General features: G+C 41.4%; 1 protein-coding gene across 2 annotated transcripts in view; it reads right to left on the bottom strand.

Moving 5' to 3' along the window:
• The window catches only part of LOC117549252 (protein kinase C-binding protein NELL1-like), a 350,120-nt gene that overhangs the window by 49,926 nt on the left and 280,520 nt on the right, over positions 1 to 19,674 (bottom strand). For both annotated transcript variants that reach the window (XM_034220977.1, XM_034220978.1), the window contains one exon: positions 1,400 to 1,495. In XM_034220977.1, coding sequence (XP_034076868.1) covers positions 1,400 to 1,495 — 96 coding nt within the window. The remainder of the gene's footprint in view (positions 1 to 1,399; positions 1,496 to 19,674) is intronic.

Genomic DNA, 19,674 nt, shown 5'->3' with positions numbered 1-19,674 from the left:
TGAGGAATTAGCTTGCCTCGTTAATTAATGAATAGACATTTGAGGCTGTTTATCGGGAGGCTAATTAGTCTTCCGTTGATTGCTTTCATAAAAAGTGTTGCACGCTGATTGCCACTGATTACCTCTCAGGAGTCCAAATGTTCAGTTTGAACGTATATTTCGTTTTTTATTGAGGTTTGTTTCTCCACAACAAAGCAAAAAGTGTTGTTAAATAATGGCATGATGAATCTAAGGTTTTAATTATTTTTTGCATTTTCAAGAATTTGAGGTGTAGAAACACACATCGTCCAAGTAATTACTTTGCTGGTCATTCAAAAAGAACAGTGATATTCGAGTGCACTTCTTCTTTTTCATTGCACACAGGCCCAACATTTCTCATATACATGAGTGAATGCAAAGGTGGCTTCCAGTTCAGTTACTCAAAGGGGCTTATTTTCAGGTTTCATATTTGTATGTCTGCCTCTACAGTGACATGTTTACATACTTTAAAGTAAAAAAAAGCGATTTATTTTTCTCATACTGCCTGTAGTGATGTCACGGAAGTAAACAAAGGATTCCAATCAAGGCGTTCAAGGCAGGGGTGTGTAGGAGATAAGCCTCTGCAGACCATTTACATGCACAAAAACCTAATGCAGTAAACGCAGTGCTTCTCAAAGTGTGGTCCGCGGACCACTGGTGGTCCGGGAGCGCCCCCTAGTGGTCCGTGAGTATATTGATAACATTTCACATTTGAAATAAATACATTTATTTAAGTTTTTCGCACGCTCGCGGGAATATCTCCGCAATGGAACAAGCTTAAGTTTCACTTTCAATTGCATGATATAGCCCAGATAAGCACCTTCATCACACATGTTGCCACTTGTTTGTACAATTTTCAGGCGATTTGTAAAAAACGATGTGTTTTTGGATATTTGTGGAGTTAGGTGGTCTGCGAGTGTTTTTTTATTGGTTAAGTGGTCCTTGGTGTGAAAAAGTTTGAGAAACACTGCAGTAAAGGGACAAACCGAAAAAAGCATAAAAAGGAAAAAGAGGAAAAATGAAGGAGCCGTAGGAAATGAAGGGATGAAGAACAGAAGATGAGGAGAGCATGATGTGGAGGATAACAAAATAGGAAAGGAAGAACATGAGGAGGAGGGAGAGGAAGAAAGATGAAGGAGGAGGGAGATAAATTAGCTGTCATTTTGCATGGCTCTCCTGGGTACAATTCAAACATAGGGCTTTAGCAATCAAGTGTGAAAGTGTGTGTGAGTGTAAGATAGAGTGAGAGAGAGACCTCAGACCGACCTAATGACCGCTCCTGATGTCATGATAAAAACAATATGATGCTCCGGCTTAGCGCTAATAAGCGGGGACAAGCCAGACAGGCGAGGGATCACAAGGAGTCGTCCTCCGGTCTTACCTGTCTCACAACGGCGTCCTGTAAATCCTGAGGGACACACACACGTGTTGGGAGACACACAGGTCCCGCCGCTCCTGCAACCCTCCTCGCAGAAAGCTAGAGGGAAAACAGAGAAAAGTATTTGTTCAGTTTGACATCATATCCTGGATATCACAGCAGCAGCATGAAAACACGCTTTGCAGTTAAAGGTGAAGGCATTATAAAGTGGAAAGTGCTTTCACTGGGAGGAAATACACTTCTTTTGTCATTCACATTTGTTGATAAATTGTGTTTTATGTTTCCCTGTGTGAAGTGCCATGGGGCAACTTGATAAAATATTAACCCAAGATCTGAAGTGACAATATTGTGCCACCAAAATTGGCCAATTACCTGATACACCGCTTTTTAAGTGGTAATCATCTACAAGAAAAGCTTCTCCATGAAGGTGTTAAAGTATCAGAGTTAAAGGTCCCATGTCCTGCTTTTCCGGTTATTACCCGTCCCCTTGTGTGTTATGAAGGTTTTTATGCATGTAAACGGTCTGCAGAGTCGAAACCCTCAAAGTACACCCTGTAGCGAGTAAAACTCTAACACAGAAAATACCTCCCCAAAACGCCTCGTTGGAGATACGTCATTCTTCCGGGTAACTCATGATGTCATGCGTTACCCGGAACCAAATGGACCAATCCGTGGAGCCGTTACGTTACGTCCACGGAGCCGTTACGTTAAGCCCCCGCTGATTGGTCCAAATTGACCAATCCACGGACTTCCTCACACACTCAGTGCATGCAGCTCTGCTGATTTCTTCTCCCTGGCTGCAGGCTGATAACAGACAGTTGGAATCGCGGCGAAATTCTCTCTGCTGACCCATTCTCACAGCGTTTATCAACCTTTTTCTTACTCAATATCAAGCCACACTTATTGTTTTTACTTCGACTGTGACTTTGTGTGTGCTCAGGGTGAGTTTGGCTGTGTTTCGCTGTGTATCGCTAAACAAGGAAACCACACCTCCACGGAGCTCAGCTCGATTCACAACGTCCCAACCAATCAGAGCACACTGTGCTCACAGGGAGGGTGGGGACTGGAGCTATTGGAGCTACAACGAGCCGTTAAAGGCAGAGAGTGAAATTCAGTGAATACACGTAGTTTACAGAGATGCTGTTTGAGAAACCAAAGTGATTTTGGAAAATTGCACAATATAAATCTATTCTAGTAGACCTCAACAATGGAATTATGATCAGTGGAAATGGCCATGACATGGGACCTTTAAGTAATGGATATGAAGAGGCACCATGGGTAAAACATGTCTTAGAGCAAGACTGGCAAAAAGTGTTGCCTTTTCAAAAATGCCCTTATTAATATGTGTATTAAATACAAAAAATATCAAGTGACTATGGTGTTGGCCACTGCTCATGAAGTTAAAACTACTTGCTGAAAAGAAAAGAGAATACGTTTTCTTTTTTTAACAGAAATAACACTAGAGTATATATTGGCCTTATATTCATCAAGGGGGCAGCACAACGACAACGACTAAATTATTGAATCCTCTTTTTCAGTTTTTGCTTAAAGTCTTTACATAAACACATATTCAATAAGCTAAAAAGAAAAACGATTTCTTTAAATGTATAAATGTCACTTACATCAAAATGCAGTGTTTAGTAGATGGAATGGCTTGTCAATGACTTTGTGTGGTCTACCTGTGAAGCCACATCAGATAGCTAATGCTAAACTGACATGATAATTATATTTTCTTCAGGGGCTTTACTCTAAAAGCTTGAATGTATTATTGGAAAGCACAGTGATGAACACTTTTTCTCTGCTACTCAAAATTGTCTCCAAGGTATGGGACTGTTTTATATAGCATGATTTCTGAAAACCTTACAAGCACTTTGCCACGATGTTTTTTTAACCACATGCACCCACACACACATCCACACACTGATTGTGGCGGAGCACATAAGAAGTTCAAGGACTGCCTGTCCTGCTGTGAGAGATACTGTTGTGCCACATGAAAGAAATATGAAAAGATCACCTGCTTGGCTAAACTACAAGAGATATTGGCCGGCAGATGGGGCAAACATCATCCCTGTCCCAATCATATACTTTCAATGCCTGACCATCGACTTCAAATTCGTACCTCCAACCTATTAATTCAGGTCTTAACAAAAGCAGCCAAGGTGAAATGTGTTTCTTTTTTGTTACAAATATGTGTGCCATTACATTCCAAATTATACATTTTGTTATGTAATAAATGCTGGTGTGAAAAAGCCCTGAGAGGTAATACATGTTTGCCGTTACTACTACAGAAAAAAACACATTGTCTCATTGTTCGCCCCATCACTAGGTTTGGAAATTGTAATGCTGCAGTCTCAAAATACGTCAATAAATGAAGGTTTGAACCTGACCTGATAGAGAAAAAAGTTTAGTTACAAATCATTATGTTTGAATGTAACAGACAATAATAGCTGGACAAACAGTCATATTTAGATTAAAATGTGTTAGAATATGCATATTGTTATTGATCCCCTACAAAGCTACCTGCAAAAATGTACTAACTTACTTAAATAAGCAACTTTAAGCCGCTTTTTGTGTGGACCCCCTTGAAAACGAGATGGTCTATCTAGGGGTTTATCCTAATAAATAAATGTCTATAAGCCAAGCCATGATGTTTTACTAAACATAATCAATGGGTGTTGTTGATTTTTGTTTTGTTTCAGATGATCACGCACCCACGTCTTTGAACATGCCACAGTAATCCAGATAAATAACCCCAAAACGGTCAAAACGATTGCTGTTTAGCTGCATACTGTAGGAACATCATTTTTGTAGGAGAAATGTGTTATCAAAAGGCATTTCACTTGTATATTGTGCACTTATTGAACATCTTGTGTATTTGCGTGTGAGAGCAACTATCTTCCTGCCGTTTGTAGGAAACAGGCTGGCAGTGCAAATGACTGCTTTTTGTTCTGCGGGTGCTCAGGGTGTGATACATCGACATGGCTGATACGAACACACAAAGGAGAAGGGGAAGGGGAAGGTTGAGTAGAGCAGGATGAGGAACGTACTCTACAAAACAAAAGGAAGAGTAATTTAAGGAAAGACAGTGAGAAAGAGTAGTTATTCAGTGCTTAAAGCGAGGAGGATTAAACCAAAAAGGAGGGCAGACTTAATTGAGCAAGTTCATTAAAGAGAGCATTGCTCAGCTTAATTAATGACACGATTTGAAAGATGAGTCTTAATGGGCTGAAACATCTATTTATAGTCACTTATGTAGGGTGTGTGTAATGTATATGTGGCATCTTGTCTCCCTCTTCTTTATGATTTTGAAGAAACATAATGTATCTGTTTAAATTATCACCGGGTGTTTGGAAAAAAAGCCTAATATACAAATAAATGCATTAGTGCAATAAATAAAAAACAGAGTCCTATGCCAAAAGCTATTAGAAATATTAATTTGACTGGTTCCAGTATTTAAGAACTTCTATCAGGCCCTCATTAGGAGCCTGATTGCCTCTGTACTAATAAACCTCACACTTAAAATTAATTACACTTATATTGACTCAATCCATCTCCTGGTCTCATTATCATTTCACCACCATCAGCATAATGTCGCCTGCCTTCTGAACTAATGACTTCCAAAGATGTGGGGGCTTTATTAGGGCGTGGGTGTCTGTTTTTAAGATCCACATTTTTCAATTTTGAGCTGAGCTCAAAACCTGTCAATTGCCAACGGTTTTGAGCTCAGCTCTGTATTATGTTTTACTGATTCAATTCAATTCAAAACCTTTATTTATACAGATAAAACCCATTAAGATCATAGACCTCTTTTACAATGGTGACCTGCTTCAATTAGTTCCAAACATTAATACAAACATGACAGAAAACAAAGGACATTATATGATACTACAGTTTGTATACTAGTAGCATTTACAGACACCAATATTTTCTGATTGTATAGCGTCTATCCTAGCTTTAAAAACATGAAATGGAATCAAACTGCTTAGCTTCCATTCCTTTTGTAGACTGTTCCATGCTAGCGGCGCTGCGCATCTAAAAGCTGTATTTCCTAATACAGTCCTAGCAGTTGGCACATGTAATACAAGCATGATAGTGGCTTGTTTTGCTATACGACAAACCAATCATGGCCCAGCATGTGTAGAGATTAAGGTGAAATCCAGTGAGGTACAAACACTTTATTTTACAGGCCGGCATGTGTCTGCTGCTGGGCCAGACGTTGGTGTCCATTCTTTACCTAAATGTGTTCGTGTTTACATTCTTTTCCTATGAATTTAAGACATTGCGGCGAATGGAGACATTGAAATTGCTTTGCTGGATATTCGGTATGTGTACAGCTATGCTCCCTTGGGGCTTTCTTTGAGAAAATAGTATTGACTATACATGGAAAGTGTGATGCTTTTCCATGCCATCCATCCATCCATCTTCTCTCGCTTATCCATGGTCGGGTCGCGGAGGTAGCAGTTCCAGCAGAGAGCCCCAAACTTTCCTTTCCCTGGCCACATCAACCAGCTCTGACTGGGGGATCCCAAGGCGCTCCCAGGCCAGCAAAGAGATATAATCTCGTTCCCAGTTCACCAGCACTACACATTTGGGCTTACCAGGTCTGTCCAGAGGCTTCCCCCGCCACTCGACCCAACTCACCACCAGATGGTGATCAGTTGACAGATCCGCCCCTCTCTTTACCCGAGTGTCCAAAACATACGGCCTCAGGTCCGATGATACGATAACGAAATCGATCATGGACCTTCTGCCTAGGGTGCTCTGGTACCACGTACACTTATGAGCATCCTTATGTTCGAACATGGTGTTTGTTATGGCCAATCCATGACTAGCACAGAAGTCCAGTAACAAACCACCACTCCGGTTCAGATCAGGGGGGCCGTTCCTCCCAATCACGCCCCTCCAAGTGTCTCCATCATTGCCCACATGTGCGTTGAAGTCTCCCAGCAAGATTAAAGAGTGCCCTTCAGAAGCCCCATAAAGGACTCTTTCCAGGGCCTCCAAGAAGGCCGAATACTCTGAACTGCTGTTGGGTGCATAAGCACACACACCAGTCAGAGTTTTCCCCCCCATAACCCGCAGGCGCAGGGAGGCGACCCTCTCGTCCACTGGGGTAAACTCAAACAAAGAAGCACCCAACCGGGGGCTTGTGAGTATCCCCACACCCGCCCGGCGCCTGACACCTTGAGCAACTCCGGAGAAGAATATATTCCAACCCCTATCCAGAAGTAAGGTTCCAGAGCCGACGCTGTGCGTAGAGGTGAGCCCAACCAGATCCAGCTGGTAACGCTCCACCTCCCGCACAAGCTCCGGCTCCTTCCCCCCCAGAGAGGTGACGTTCCACGTCCCCAAAGCCAGCTTCTGTCACCCGGGTCTGGACCGTCGAGACCCTCTGCTTTCATTGCCACCCTTCTGGCAGTGCACCCGACCCCATCGCTGTTTCCCCGTAGGTGGTGGGCCTGCAGGACAGAGAAGCGGAGGTGTTGCCCACGTTGCCTTTTCGGGCTGTGCCAGGCCGGGCTCCGTGGCAAGCCCGGCCACCAGACGCTCGCCGACGAGTCCTCCTTCTGGGCCTGGCTCCAGAAGGGGACCCCGGGCTTCCTCCGGGCCGGATATCCTCACTTCTTAGTTCGTCTTTCATGAGGTCTTCGAACCAATCTTAGTCTGTCCCCCTTGCCTGAGACCAATTTGCCATGGGAGACCATACCAGTAACACAAGATTCCTGACAACACAGCCCCCAGGTTCATCAGGGCACACAAACCTCTCCACCACGGTAAGGTGCTGGTTCTTCAGAGAGGTTTTCCACGCCCAATAAGAATAAAATAAAAATTCGGTGCTGATGTTCAAACTATCACAGTGGAAAACATTGTATATCACTGAAGAGGAGTGGTGATTCAAATCCCATACAGTAGAAATATGAGCTGTACAGCAACCATGTATTCTGACAATTTTCCATTACTGTGGTTGTTGAGATTGATCTCTGTGTATCCTCCTGTGGCACAACAACCTGATGTTTACTATTAATGCACCAGCTCGCAATCATGGTTCATTGTTGTTTGAAATATCTCAACAAAATCACACTGACTTGTACAGAGCATCTAAAAAAAGCATCAGCTCCTTACTCCATCATCTTCTCCTGTTTGTGTACCTTGAATCAACTTGTATGCACAAATTCCCCCGCCATTCCTCCTCCCTGGGCTCCGTGCAGATTACATTAGCAGGACCCCCCGCCACAGCGACAAATAGCCTGTGGTAGGGCTGAGAGGAGGAGGCTGACTTCCCTCATTGTAGTCCCAGTGACCTCCAGCTAAACTATCTTCCTGGTTAAGTGAGACTACTGCTGACTCGTGACTTCCCGGCACATGCTTATATCCACAGATTTGGTATTTGAGTTTCCCATTAGGGGCCTAGATTGCTTTCCGGTGGGTGGTGAGAGTGGAATCATTCGACTCTGTGCCGTGGCTAACAGCCGCATTCACGGTCGTTGGGCATCCAAGGATCCATTTCAGAATTAAGAGCAGGGATATCATAGAAAAAGCCAATGGGTATTTCACAAATTCATGAAGGAGAAAAAAATAAGATTTCTAATTTGATGGTGAAATTTAACTAAGCGAATAATATGTGTCCCGTGGAGTACACATCACAGCTCAGTGATGTGCCGCATTAAAACATTGCTAGCCTCTTGATAATGATCTCATCTCATGTTTAAGTTCTCAACAGTTTGAAGACGCAAGAATAAAAGGATGACTCATTGCCTCTTTTATGTATAATCATTAGCCTCACATTTGGCTGTCATAAGTTAATAACTGACAATGTTTGAAGGCCATTTATCAACAGTTACAGATTCAGAAACCTTAAACACCTTATAACCATAGATGATGTTATATCTGAAGCATGATGTGTGAGATTTTAACTGCAATATCCTATGCTTTTATGCATGACGTCTAATTGACTTTTTTCTTGCATGCTTCTCAGGGGAGACAAAAATGTCCCTTTGCTAAGACAGTGATACGTAAAAGAGGTCAGAGTCAGTTTTGTCTTGCACATCCAGACTTATCTCCACAGGGCTGTCAGTATTACTAGATGGGGGATAGGGGATACAACATTCTCAAAACCAACCACAATCGTCCTGTACAGTGCAGAGCATGTGAAGGCAGCTCCCTTGCAAGATATACTGTATGTTGTAGATGGCAGAACAAGAGGAGATTTCCGGATGTAATAGGCTGCCAATGTAAGGGTGTACATTACCACGCAAAGTCAGAGACCATCTGGTGAGGAAAGTTAAGATATTTAACATGTATTTTCAGTAGATGATGAACAAATCAGAACTAATAACTATAATTTAGAGATCCATCAGATATATGCACGTGTTACTCCATGTGCGCTTGGTGTCTCCATAAGAGACTGTTTGCTAACATAAAAAACCGTAATGTTGTTACAATGAAGTAAAATGTCAGCTTTTATTTGCATATTCCTCTTCAAATATAAATGAATGCGGCTTTTAAAAACTCAACATGTCTTCCTTAAGATTCAAAACAAGGAGGCGGATATGCAATACGACACATAACAGAGTGTTCCTGAACACATCATCAGTAGTTCCGACAGAGGAACCGACAGGATATCTACATAATGGGCTCCTCTTTATCACTCTCTCCTACAAAGCAGATATCAGAGATAGAAAGAGGACTCCCCCGCCCTCTGCAGTGTGATATCTGCCTAGCTTCCCTGCATAAGGAATGCACAGCAGCAGGCTTAAATGTAGAGGTGGGGGTTCACTGTAGGCCAGCAAGAAAGAGCTGAGTAGGGCAGAAACCCGCTTAAGACAGAATAAACGCTTTCCCATTTACTCATACAAATGCCTCACTTTGATATGCATCAGACTGGAAGCAGTTCACCCTTGGCTGTACTCTTTTGATGGCCATTTACTGAACACCCAGATAATGACCGCACTTACAAGACAATAAGGACCCGGGCCAGGTGGTCGGCAGGGATTAAAGTCGCGTTAGGGAAGAATTTCAATGCCATAATGTATCTGCAAAGGGTTGGAAGGGTGGTTGATCAATACTGCTGACACAGCAATTCGTTCCACCGGGTGCTTTCAGAGATCCATCGCTCTGGTACGAACTTTCACACATTTCAAACTGCTCATGGATGATGAGGGACCAGCTTTGAGGTCCATTTCGGTTTCTGTTAGAGCCATTTTTCCTTTTGTTATTATTGTCTGAATGTTAGGCTTAATAATAATATAAATTAGATTATACTGCTATTTTTGTGAGTCACATTATGGTTTAAAATGCATTAATTTAAGGCTCACTTATTATTTGTTATATGTGCGTCAGTATCACGTGCAGGGCTATGCCTATATATGGTAGATTGATAGGACACAGCTAAGGGTGATAGACGGGGAAACGGAAAAGTCTTTTGACCGTGTTCTTTTTGTTACTTTGGAAAATGATACACTTTTTAGTTACTATGAAGCGAATAAATGTGTCCTCCTGTATGCACCGTGTGGATCAATGAATAAAGCTCATCTGATTCAACTACGTTCTCCGCTGAATTGTTTGGAAACAAAGAGAGGCGCGTCAAAACCCACAACCCCGATAGAGGTGGCTATTAAATTGTAGACAAGGATCAAGACGCCACCACAGTCGTCAAAAGACTCCGTAAACTGTGGATAAAAACTTCGAAGGACAAGCACAGGATTCGTGTGGATTTCAGCTCTGCTTTGGAAACAGCGAACGGACGTTCTAAAGTGCAGAGAAGGAGGCCGTGAGTAAACCATGCCGGCCCGGAACTTATGAATGAAACGCTGTTTACAACGGGATCGCTTCGTCAAACAATGCAAGTACTGATGTGTGCATAGTTACGGATGTTTGACTAAACAAAACGGGAAATCCATCCAGTGATATCCTGATGCTTACTGAAGATAATCCGCAATTGCTGTTGGAATGCTTAAACAATGAAATGCATTAACGAACTATCACGCAGTTAAGGAAGCGGACGTTAAAGGAATGTTTGGCACAAAAACAGGATTCGCGAAGAGCTGTTCTTGGAAATATTAATGACTTTATTTCATGTGGATTAAGTGAAGAAAAAATAAAATAAACAATGGATCCTGATATAGGCTACCTCCAGCTGATGTTGCCGCGACAGAGGAGAGATTTAAAACTCTCAGCCAATCGCGAAGAGGAAAACTTGGAGCATGCACCCGCAGAATGAATGAAATTAACCCATTACTGGTGCGAGGTGGAAATATGGAAAAGATGGATGAAGCTGTTGCAACGTTCAAGATGTTACTCAATGAATTCATGGAATGTCATGGAATTGTTCAAATGCTTTTATCTGAGGAAATAAGGGAAACTGAGAGAATAGATTGGTATGAACTAAAGATGTCTGCATTCACGAATTTCCTTAAGGATGTGGAAATGTGGAAAAGCTCTCAAATGGATCCTCAGATACTGATTGAACCCCATGACAGTGTTTCCAATGCATCAACCAGGAGGAGCTCAAAAGCAGGATCAGCAACTTCTTCTGCTTCTTCAATCCACCTCAAAATGGCCACAGAAAGAGCTGCCCTCCTTGCCCGGGCAGCAGGATTAAAAGAAAAGCATGCACTTGAAATGGAAAAGGCTCAACTGCAAGCTAGATCCAAACGGATAGAAATGGAAGCCAGCCTAGCTGAATCTGATGCAAAAATGAAAGTCCTGGAGCACTTTGAGACTGGTTCACAAAATCCAACACAAGGCAAATATGATGGCATTAATGACTATTTAAAGGACTACAGATTAAAAACACATATGTCAATGGATGCAGAGCCGTCTCCAATTTCCTTTGCTGAGTTCGGAGCCATTCCCAAGACACCACTTCAAAGGCTTCTACACCAACAACCAAGACCACCAGAAAATATTGATAATGCCAACCAAAGCTCTCAACACACAGCTAGAGATGCAGGAATTACAGGGACAAATACTAATGATAATTTCCTGACTGATGCAAAGACAAAATGACATTGTTAATTTACTTGTACTTCAACAAAAACAAGCATCACTGCCCACTAGGGAAATCCCAGTCTTTCATGGCAATCCCCTGAATTATCTAATATTCGTGAGGGCATTTCAACATGGCATTGAGGAGAAAACCAACAGTAACCAGGATCGATTATATTACCTGGAACAATATACTTCGGGATCCTGCAGGGAACTGGTGAGAAGCTGCCTTCACATGGATGCTAATAGTGGCTTTGCTGAAGCTAAGAGACTGCTAAAAGTGCATTTTGGAGATGATTACACACACGCATACACACACACTCGCAAGCTTCCCCTCCAAACGAAAATATCTTCCCTCCGTAGTATTTTGATAATTTGCTCCACTAATAATCAATCAGATCGATGGATTCCAGAGAAGAGAAAACTTTGAAGGCCTTTTTCTCAAAATGATGACTCGGTGACAGTCATTATATAATGTGACATATTTTGCTTAATATTTGGAGTACAACAACAATCCTGATATCATTAGAAAGCTAGGAATCTCCTCTTTCCAACAGTGTATACAACTCAAAATGTGTCTTCGGGTCAATGCGACTGATTTTGATGGAGCAGGTCACATATAAACTTGCCCATGGTTTACACTCAGAACAAAATCCCTGTTACCAAAAGAAACATTCTTACCCAGGCGGACCTCAAGAAATGGCCTTATCTGCAGGACATCCAAATAAAAGAAATAGATGCTGACGTGGGACTTCTTATTGGAGTAAATACTCCAAAGGCTATGGAACCATGGAGAGTTATAAATAGCCAAGGAAATGGCCCATATGCAGTGAAAACACTGTTAGGATGGGTCGTTAATGGTCCACTTAATGCTTCCACAGATCTGGATGATGAAACCCCCGTGGCATTAGTGAACAGGATCTCAATTGTTCACCTTGAGAAGCTAATTGAAAGACAATATATTAACGACTTTCCAGAGAAAGAGTATGAAGAGGAAAGACAAATGTCAGCTGATGACCGAAAGTTCATGCATATTGTATCAAGCTCGGTTTCTCTTAAAGATGGCCACTACAATTGACCTCTTCCTCTAGATAATCCAAACATTATCATGCCAAACAACCGCCAAATGGCAGAGCAATGAGCAATGTCACTAAAAAGGAAATTCCAGAAGGATCAGACCTATGCAGCTGAGTATAAAGGCTTTATGAGTGACATTATCAAAAAAGGATATGCATCGGACGATCTACATGTGGAAAACGGCAAAGTGTGGTGTCTATCATAAACGTAACAAAACGATCCGTGTGGTCTTTGATTGTGCATCATCCTATAAAGGCAAATCCCTCAACAGTGTACTCCTTCAGGGCCCTGACTTGGCAAACACATTGATTGGTGTTCTACTCAGGTTCCGTCAAGAGCCCATCGCCATTATGGCAGATATTGAGGGGATGTTTCACCAAGTGCGTGTAAACGAGGAGAACATAAACTTGCTGAGATTCCTGTGGTGGCCTGAAGGAGAAACCAGCACAAATCTGGAGGAATACCGGATAAGGGTCCATCTCTTCGGAGCCGTTTCCTCTCCAAGCTGCGCAAACTTTGTATTGCGAAGAACAGCTGAGGACAACTGTGGCAAATTTGATGGAGAAGTGGCAGAAACAATCAAATCAAATTTCTATGTGGATGATTGCCTCAAGTCGCTAGCAAGAGAAAATCAAGCTATAAGCCTTAGTAGGTCTCTCAGAGAAATGTGTTCCCTTGGTGGATTCAAACTGACGAAATGGATAAGTAATAGTCGAGTGGTGCTAGCATCCATCCCTGATGAAGACAAGGCTAAACAGGGGAAAAACTTGGATCTGGACAGGGATAAGCTGCCACATGAAAGAGCACCAGGGATGTACTGGGACATTGAAAATGATATATTCAGTTTCCGTGTGACTGTGAACAACAAAACCCTTACAAGAAGGAGTATACTTTCCACTGTCAGCTCTGTGTACGATCCTCTTGGTCTTCTCGCCCCTTTCATATTGAAGGCAAAGAAAATACTTCGATTACTCTGTAAAGCTCAATATGGATGGGATGAAGAAATTCAAGTGGAACTCTCAAAGTCATGGCAGAAGTGGCTCAAGGATTTAGACCAGCTGGCCATATTCCAAATTGACAGGTGTGTAAAACCCAAGAACTTTGGAAGAGTGAAAACTGCACAGCTACACACCTTTTGTGATGCAAGTGAAGAAGGATACGGTACCGCAAGTTACCTGAGATTCACCAATGACATGGAGGAGGTACACGTAGCCTTTGTGAGGGGAAAATCAAGAGTTACCCCACTAAAAGTCATGACAATTCCAAGGTTGGAACTCACTGCTGCTACATTGGCTGCACGAATGGACAACATTCTCCGATCAGAGCTACAAGGAGAGCTTCTGGAATCAGTATTGTGGACTGACAGCCAGTCAGTACTGAAATATATTCAAAACAGGATTAAGAGGTTCCACACTTTCGCGACAAACCGGATTGCGGTTATTCATAACCTCACAAAAGTGAACCAGTGGCGGTTTGTAGACTCCAAAAACAACCCCGCTGATGACGCTTCAAGATGACTGAGCATTGAATCCTTTTACAGTTCAAAAGGATGGCTTCAGGGTCCAGAATTCTTGAAGAAATCTGAAGCACAGTGGCCAAGTATTCCAAAATAACTTGGTTCTCTCCTTCCAGATGTCCCTGAAGTACGCAAAGAAGCTATTGTCACCAGCATTGTCACATGTAAGATGGAAAAAACTCCAACAAGCAAGCTCTTGGACTATTACTCTTCATGGAATGACCTAAAAAGAGCTGTTGCATGGATAATTAAATTAAAGACAATCCTCCTGCAGATGAGAGAAAAAAGAAAAGATGGCTCCACTGATCTTGGAGCAAGGCAGGATAAAGGAAAGAGACTGAAGGATCAGATGCTTCTGCTCAATATGCCTACAGCTAATGCACTAAGACTTTCAGTAGAGGACACAGAAAATGCTGAAAAAGCCATTATTTGCCACGAGCAGAGACAGCATTTCAAAGAGGAAATTGTTGGAAAAAGGAAAACAGTGCAATAGAGGAAGCTCCCTATACAAGCTGGACCCTATCATTGATGCCGGGCTTCTGAGAGTTGGACGAAGAACTAGAAAGATGGCTATGCCAACTGAGGTCAAACATCCAATGATTCTACCGAAACATTCTAATATCTCCAAGTTGATATTAAGCCACCACATCCATAATCAAGTTGGTCACTCAGGAAGAGGTCACATGCTCTCCAAACTCCATCAACGTTACTGGCTAACCGCTGCTAACTCTTCAGCAAGGAGGATCATAAAACAACTGGATAACAACAAAATCAAGCAAACACTACTCAAAGAAGGAATTGATTGGACATTCAATCCCCCCTCTGGAGCTCACCATGGCGGAGTGTGGGAAAGGCTAATACGACTGGTTAAAAAGATCCTCCATTCTGTCCTGAAGGAACAAACATTGGATGATGATGCTCTGCACACAGCCTTGTGTGAGGTTGAGGCAATAATGAACGATAGGCTAATCACAACAGTGATAAATGACCCAAACGACCTTGAACCCCTCACACCTAATCACCTACTTCAGTTAAGAACAAATCCAATCTTGCCCCCAGGACTCTTTCAGAGAGAGGATCTGTACTCACAGAGAAGATGGAAACGGGTGCAATACCTTGCTGACCTGTTTTGGAAGTGCTGGACCAGGGAATATCTTCCTTTGATGCAAGAACGGCACAAATGGAATACTATCAAAATAAACTTCATCCCCGGAGACCTGGTCGTCATCGTTGATGAGAACGCACCGAGGAACACTTGGCTCCTGGGACGCGTAGTTAAGACCCTTCCTGGTTCAAAAGGACTTGTTAGGAGTGTCCTGGTTAAAACCAAGACAAGTACGATCGAAAGACCCATAACTAAGTTATGTCTGCTCCTGGAGGCAACAGACTGAGCCTACTAAGCCTTGGCCTTTCAGTCACATGCACCTCTGACTGTTAGACCAAAGGACTAGACTCTTGGTCTCCTACCGCCTCCCCATCAAAGGCTTCCTTTTGAACGCAGACCATTACAGACAATTAGTACTAGACCTACACACTCTAGTACTGGTCTTACATGGACTTGAAAGTATACAATATACTATGGACTAAAGTATAAAAATATGCTACGGATGGACGTTATGTTTTGTTAAAATGACTCTGTTGATGTATTATTATTGGTAATTGCTATGTAATAACTTAGGGTTAGGGTTCTAACTTATGTTAGAGCCATTTTTCCTTTTGTTATTATTGTCTGAATGTTAGGCTTAATAATAATATAAATTAGATTATACTGTAAATCATCGGCTATTTTTGTGAGTCACATTATGGTTTAAAATGCATTAATTTAAGGCTCACTTATTATTTGTTATATGTGCGTCAGTATCACGTGCAGGGCTATGCCTATATATGGTAGATTGATAGGACACAGCTGGGGGTGATAGACGGGGAAACGGAAAAGTCTTTTGACCGTGTTCTTTTTGTTACTTTGGAAAATGATACACTTTTTAGTTACTATGAAGCGAAGAAATGTGTCCTCCTGTATGTACCGTGTGGATCAATGAATAAAGCTCATCTGATTCAACTACGATCTCCGCTGAATTGTTTGGAAACAAAGAGAGACGCGTCAAAACCCACAACCCCGATAGAGGTGGCTATTAAATTGTAGACAAGGATCAAGACGCCACCACAGTTTCCAATAAAAAGCAATTCCAGGAATAATAATGGGAAACAAACTCTCACCTCTTCTATACTATTATAATATTTCCTCTTCGATTATGTTTTACTCACATTAGACACCACTATTAGCTTTTCAAGACACTGTTGCTGAGTTACACATAGTTACCATTACATTTATTTGATTGAAAACTCCAAGTTGGAAGGATTCTTAGCAATTCATTAAAATGATCTTCAATTGGTCTTTGATCACTTTGAAATGATGAAGATGACGTGCCACTATAGATTAGAAGAACAAGTGAAGGTCATACTTTCCACTGACATCGTGTTCAATTCTAAATACAAAATACAGCTTCCAGTGTTAAATGGGCCACTTACATTATTTCTTTCACTTTAAAAACATTTTTTAATTATTAACTTTTCTGATTATTTTTCGAGTCATGTAGGGCAGCATAAAACAACTCTTTATTTTTGTCTACATGGTTCAGAAGTAATTAGAGGAAAAGCTCCTTTAAAATCTGTGGATTTATGTCCCTTGAGTTAGACTGATCTCTTAAAAGCATCTTCTACTTCATAATCCTAATCCAAAAACTTGAATTTGGGAAAGGGCATTTAGTTACGCTGCCCCTCAAGCTTGGAACCTGCTTCAAACTGAGCTGAAACTCAGAGAGCTGGTCTCATTAGAAACACTCAAAGCAACTTTAACTGACCTTGAAGAAGGCCGATGTGTCTGTAAATGCTTTGGCTAAACTTGGTGTATGACTGTGTTGTGATTGTGTGTTTTTTAATTGTTTGTAACTGTCTGAAACTGTGCTGTTACCATTCTTGGGCCAGGACTCTCTTGAAAAAGAGATTTTTAATCTCAATGAGACCTATCCTGGTTAAATAAAGGTAAAATAAAAAACACACTTTTATAAACATCCAAAAGTTAGAGGTTGCCTTAAAAGACTTGCAGATGCTCTATTTACACTCCCGATTAGCTTCATCCGTGTGATCTGTGAACACTGAGAACTTTGAAATAACATGGACCTGCAGAGAGTGGGGCATTCATCACGCAGTCGGCCTTTAAATGACCCTATAGCTTATTAACGGCAGTTCACTTTTGCTGGATAACTGACATGACATGGAAGCATCATATACTTACTAAACGTTTCCTTACTCACAGTCAACAAGCAGAAGTAGATAGTTGACATGAACAGCCCCACTCTGCCATAGCACATCAAATGAAAACATGTCAGCAGGTCAAATACATACTCAACTTCATAACTGTTGTGGTGAGGACAAAGCTAACGAGAAACACGGCTATTTGGACATACGCTAACCGTATTTCACTATGTGTTTTCCAACTGCGATTGTAGACATGTTTATTCTTGTAAACCAGATTGTATTTAACAGGACTTATTAAGTAGCTGCTTCTTGGATATATGAGACAATTATATATTGGCAGATGTATTGCTCAAGGAAGCACAGTGGCTTGTGTAGAGTTGTTTCCATGAGTAGTTATCAAGTTATAGCAATATCACAAGGCAAGCATTCAGCAATTTGCAAGGGCTTTGCAATAGTTACAACAATGAATTAACTACTTTCTGTATACTACTGAAATACAATTCACTAATAAATAAAAAAGCAAAGAAAGCAAAAGTAGAACATGATTTCATGAAACCTCTTGGAGAAGAGATTGGGAAAGGATGGTTGTGGTTAATGGTTGCTTTTAACCATAACCATTCAGGATAAGAAAACATTTGTATACATCTGTAGTTTAATTTGACACATTTATTTTTGTAGGGATGAGTTGTCTGCCAACAGCAGATAGAGAAGGTTAGCAATTAGCTGTTGAACATGGAGCATTTAGCAGAGCTAGATATTTCTCTTGGAAAAAGACTTGACTTGTTTAGTGTGTGTATGTAAGCAGTTCATAATAATACATTTACCAGAATATGAGACATATAATATGAAATATATTCTTGCTTGAATGTGGATGCTGTGTGTGTTTGTGTCACTTCTCCAAAGCATTTATGTGTTTAAAATGAAAGAAGAAATTACGTGTTTGCATGTATAAGAAAATAGAATAAATACATAAATATTCCAGGTAAAACAGTTTTTGTACAAAAAACAACTCAAACAACAATACATAAAGAGTAAAACCATATTCCTCTCATTGCCTCTTTCTCGACTAAAACACTGTGTGTTGAACATTAACTGGCTGTTCACGCCACGTCTGGATGATTTTATCTATTTTCATCTTTGGAAGTCGTGGGGGCATGAACCTATCAGAGCAGCGAGCGGGGAGGAACAGGGACGCCCTTGGCAGCTCGATGTGATGAGCTTTCATAACAAAGGGTGCTGCAGGACGTGAGACTCCTTCTATCTGAATGCATTACTGAGACACAAAGGTAGGCAGTGTACTGGCCAACCTCTGCTGTGTCACTGATAAGATGAAGTTTGCTGTTGAGAGGCGAGATGTGTAGAGCTGGAAATACCCATGAGCCATGCTGCTGGAGGAGAGATATGCATCACATCGAGTCACAATGTGAATTTGATTTTATGAGGGAGACTGTGTTGAAAAGATGTCACTTGTTGATCCAGAGTAAAAAATCAAACTATTCTCATTTTGTTTTCCATTGCATTCAAATGTGACATAAAGGGAAACACTCAGTTTTACTTTATAGGTTTTCTACAGTAGAGTCTAAAAGGTCAGATTATTATTTTAAAGTTTGATGAACTGAAACTGTATGCACTGGATGTATTCAGTTTTTTTATGCAACATTTTTTTGGGCTATAAAATCTACAATTGCTTACAATAGCTTATAATAAAGAAGATTCTCTTGCATTTGTAGGGACATTTATTGATATTTAGAAATAAAGTAATGTATTTTTCAAACTGTGAAACAATGAACCCTAGGCTTGTGTAAGTGCATTGGCCATCTTTCTAATGAGTTCAGTGAGCACATGCTGGGATACAGTGATAACGCTCGACTCAGATTCCTCACAAACTTTATCCCACAATTGAGACAGCAATAAAGGAAAATGTAACAATATTTATCATTGTTCACCAAAGTGACTCTGTCATGCAAGAGAGAGAGAACACTGCAAGCCATAGACTGAGAATTGTTTGTAAATCTTAAATACATTTACACAGAGTTGCGCTACTTTTGTCGGTAACGGAGTAATGTAACGCGTTTATATTTACGTAACATTTGCGCGACTTGCGCGTCCACATGCAGTGCATAAACATGGCTGAGTGAGTCAACAGCGATAACTCAGGGTTGCCAACTCTCACGCATCTGGCGTGTGACACACGCTTTCACTCTCAATCTCACGCTCTCACGCTGCCCAAACTATTCTCACGCCAAAAACAAGATGAACCGGCGATCGTTTTTGGTTGGTTATTTACAATGTTGAGTTGACAGCTGCTCAAGCTGTCGATCTGCTCCCTCCCCGCCCCCACCACTCTTAACAACGTTAACAGACAGCAGAGCAGTGGGAGTCGGTTGGTCAATCCCGACCCGTATTGCGCATGCACAGATCTAAGATCCAGTAGAAATGA

Source organism: Gymnodraco acuticeps, unplaced genomic scaffold (assembly GCF_902827175.1).
Source record: "Gymnodraco acuticeps unplaced genomic scaffold, fGymAcu1.1, whole genome shotgun sequence".
NCBI classification, from domain to species: Eukaryota; Metazoa; Chordata; class Actinopteri; order Perciformes; family Bathydraconidae; genus Gymnodraco; species Gymnodraco acuticeps.
Note: the sequence above shows the minus strand (reverse complement) of the source record. Positions and strands in the feature narration are given on the sequence as shown.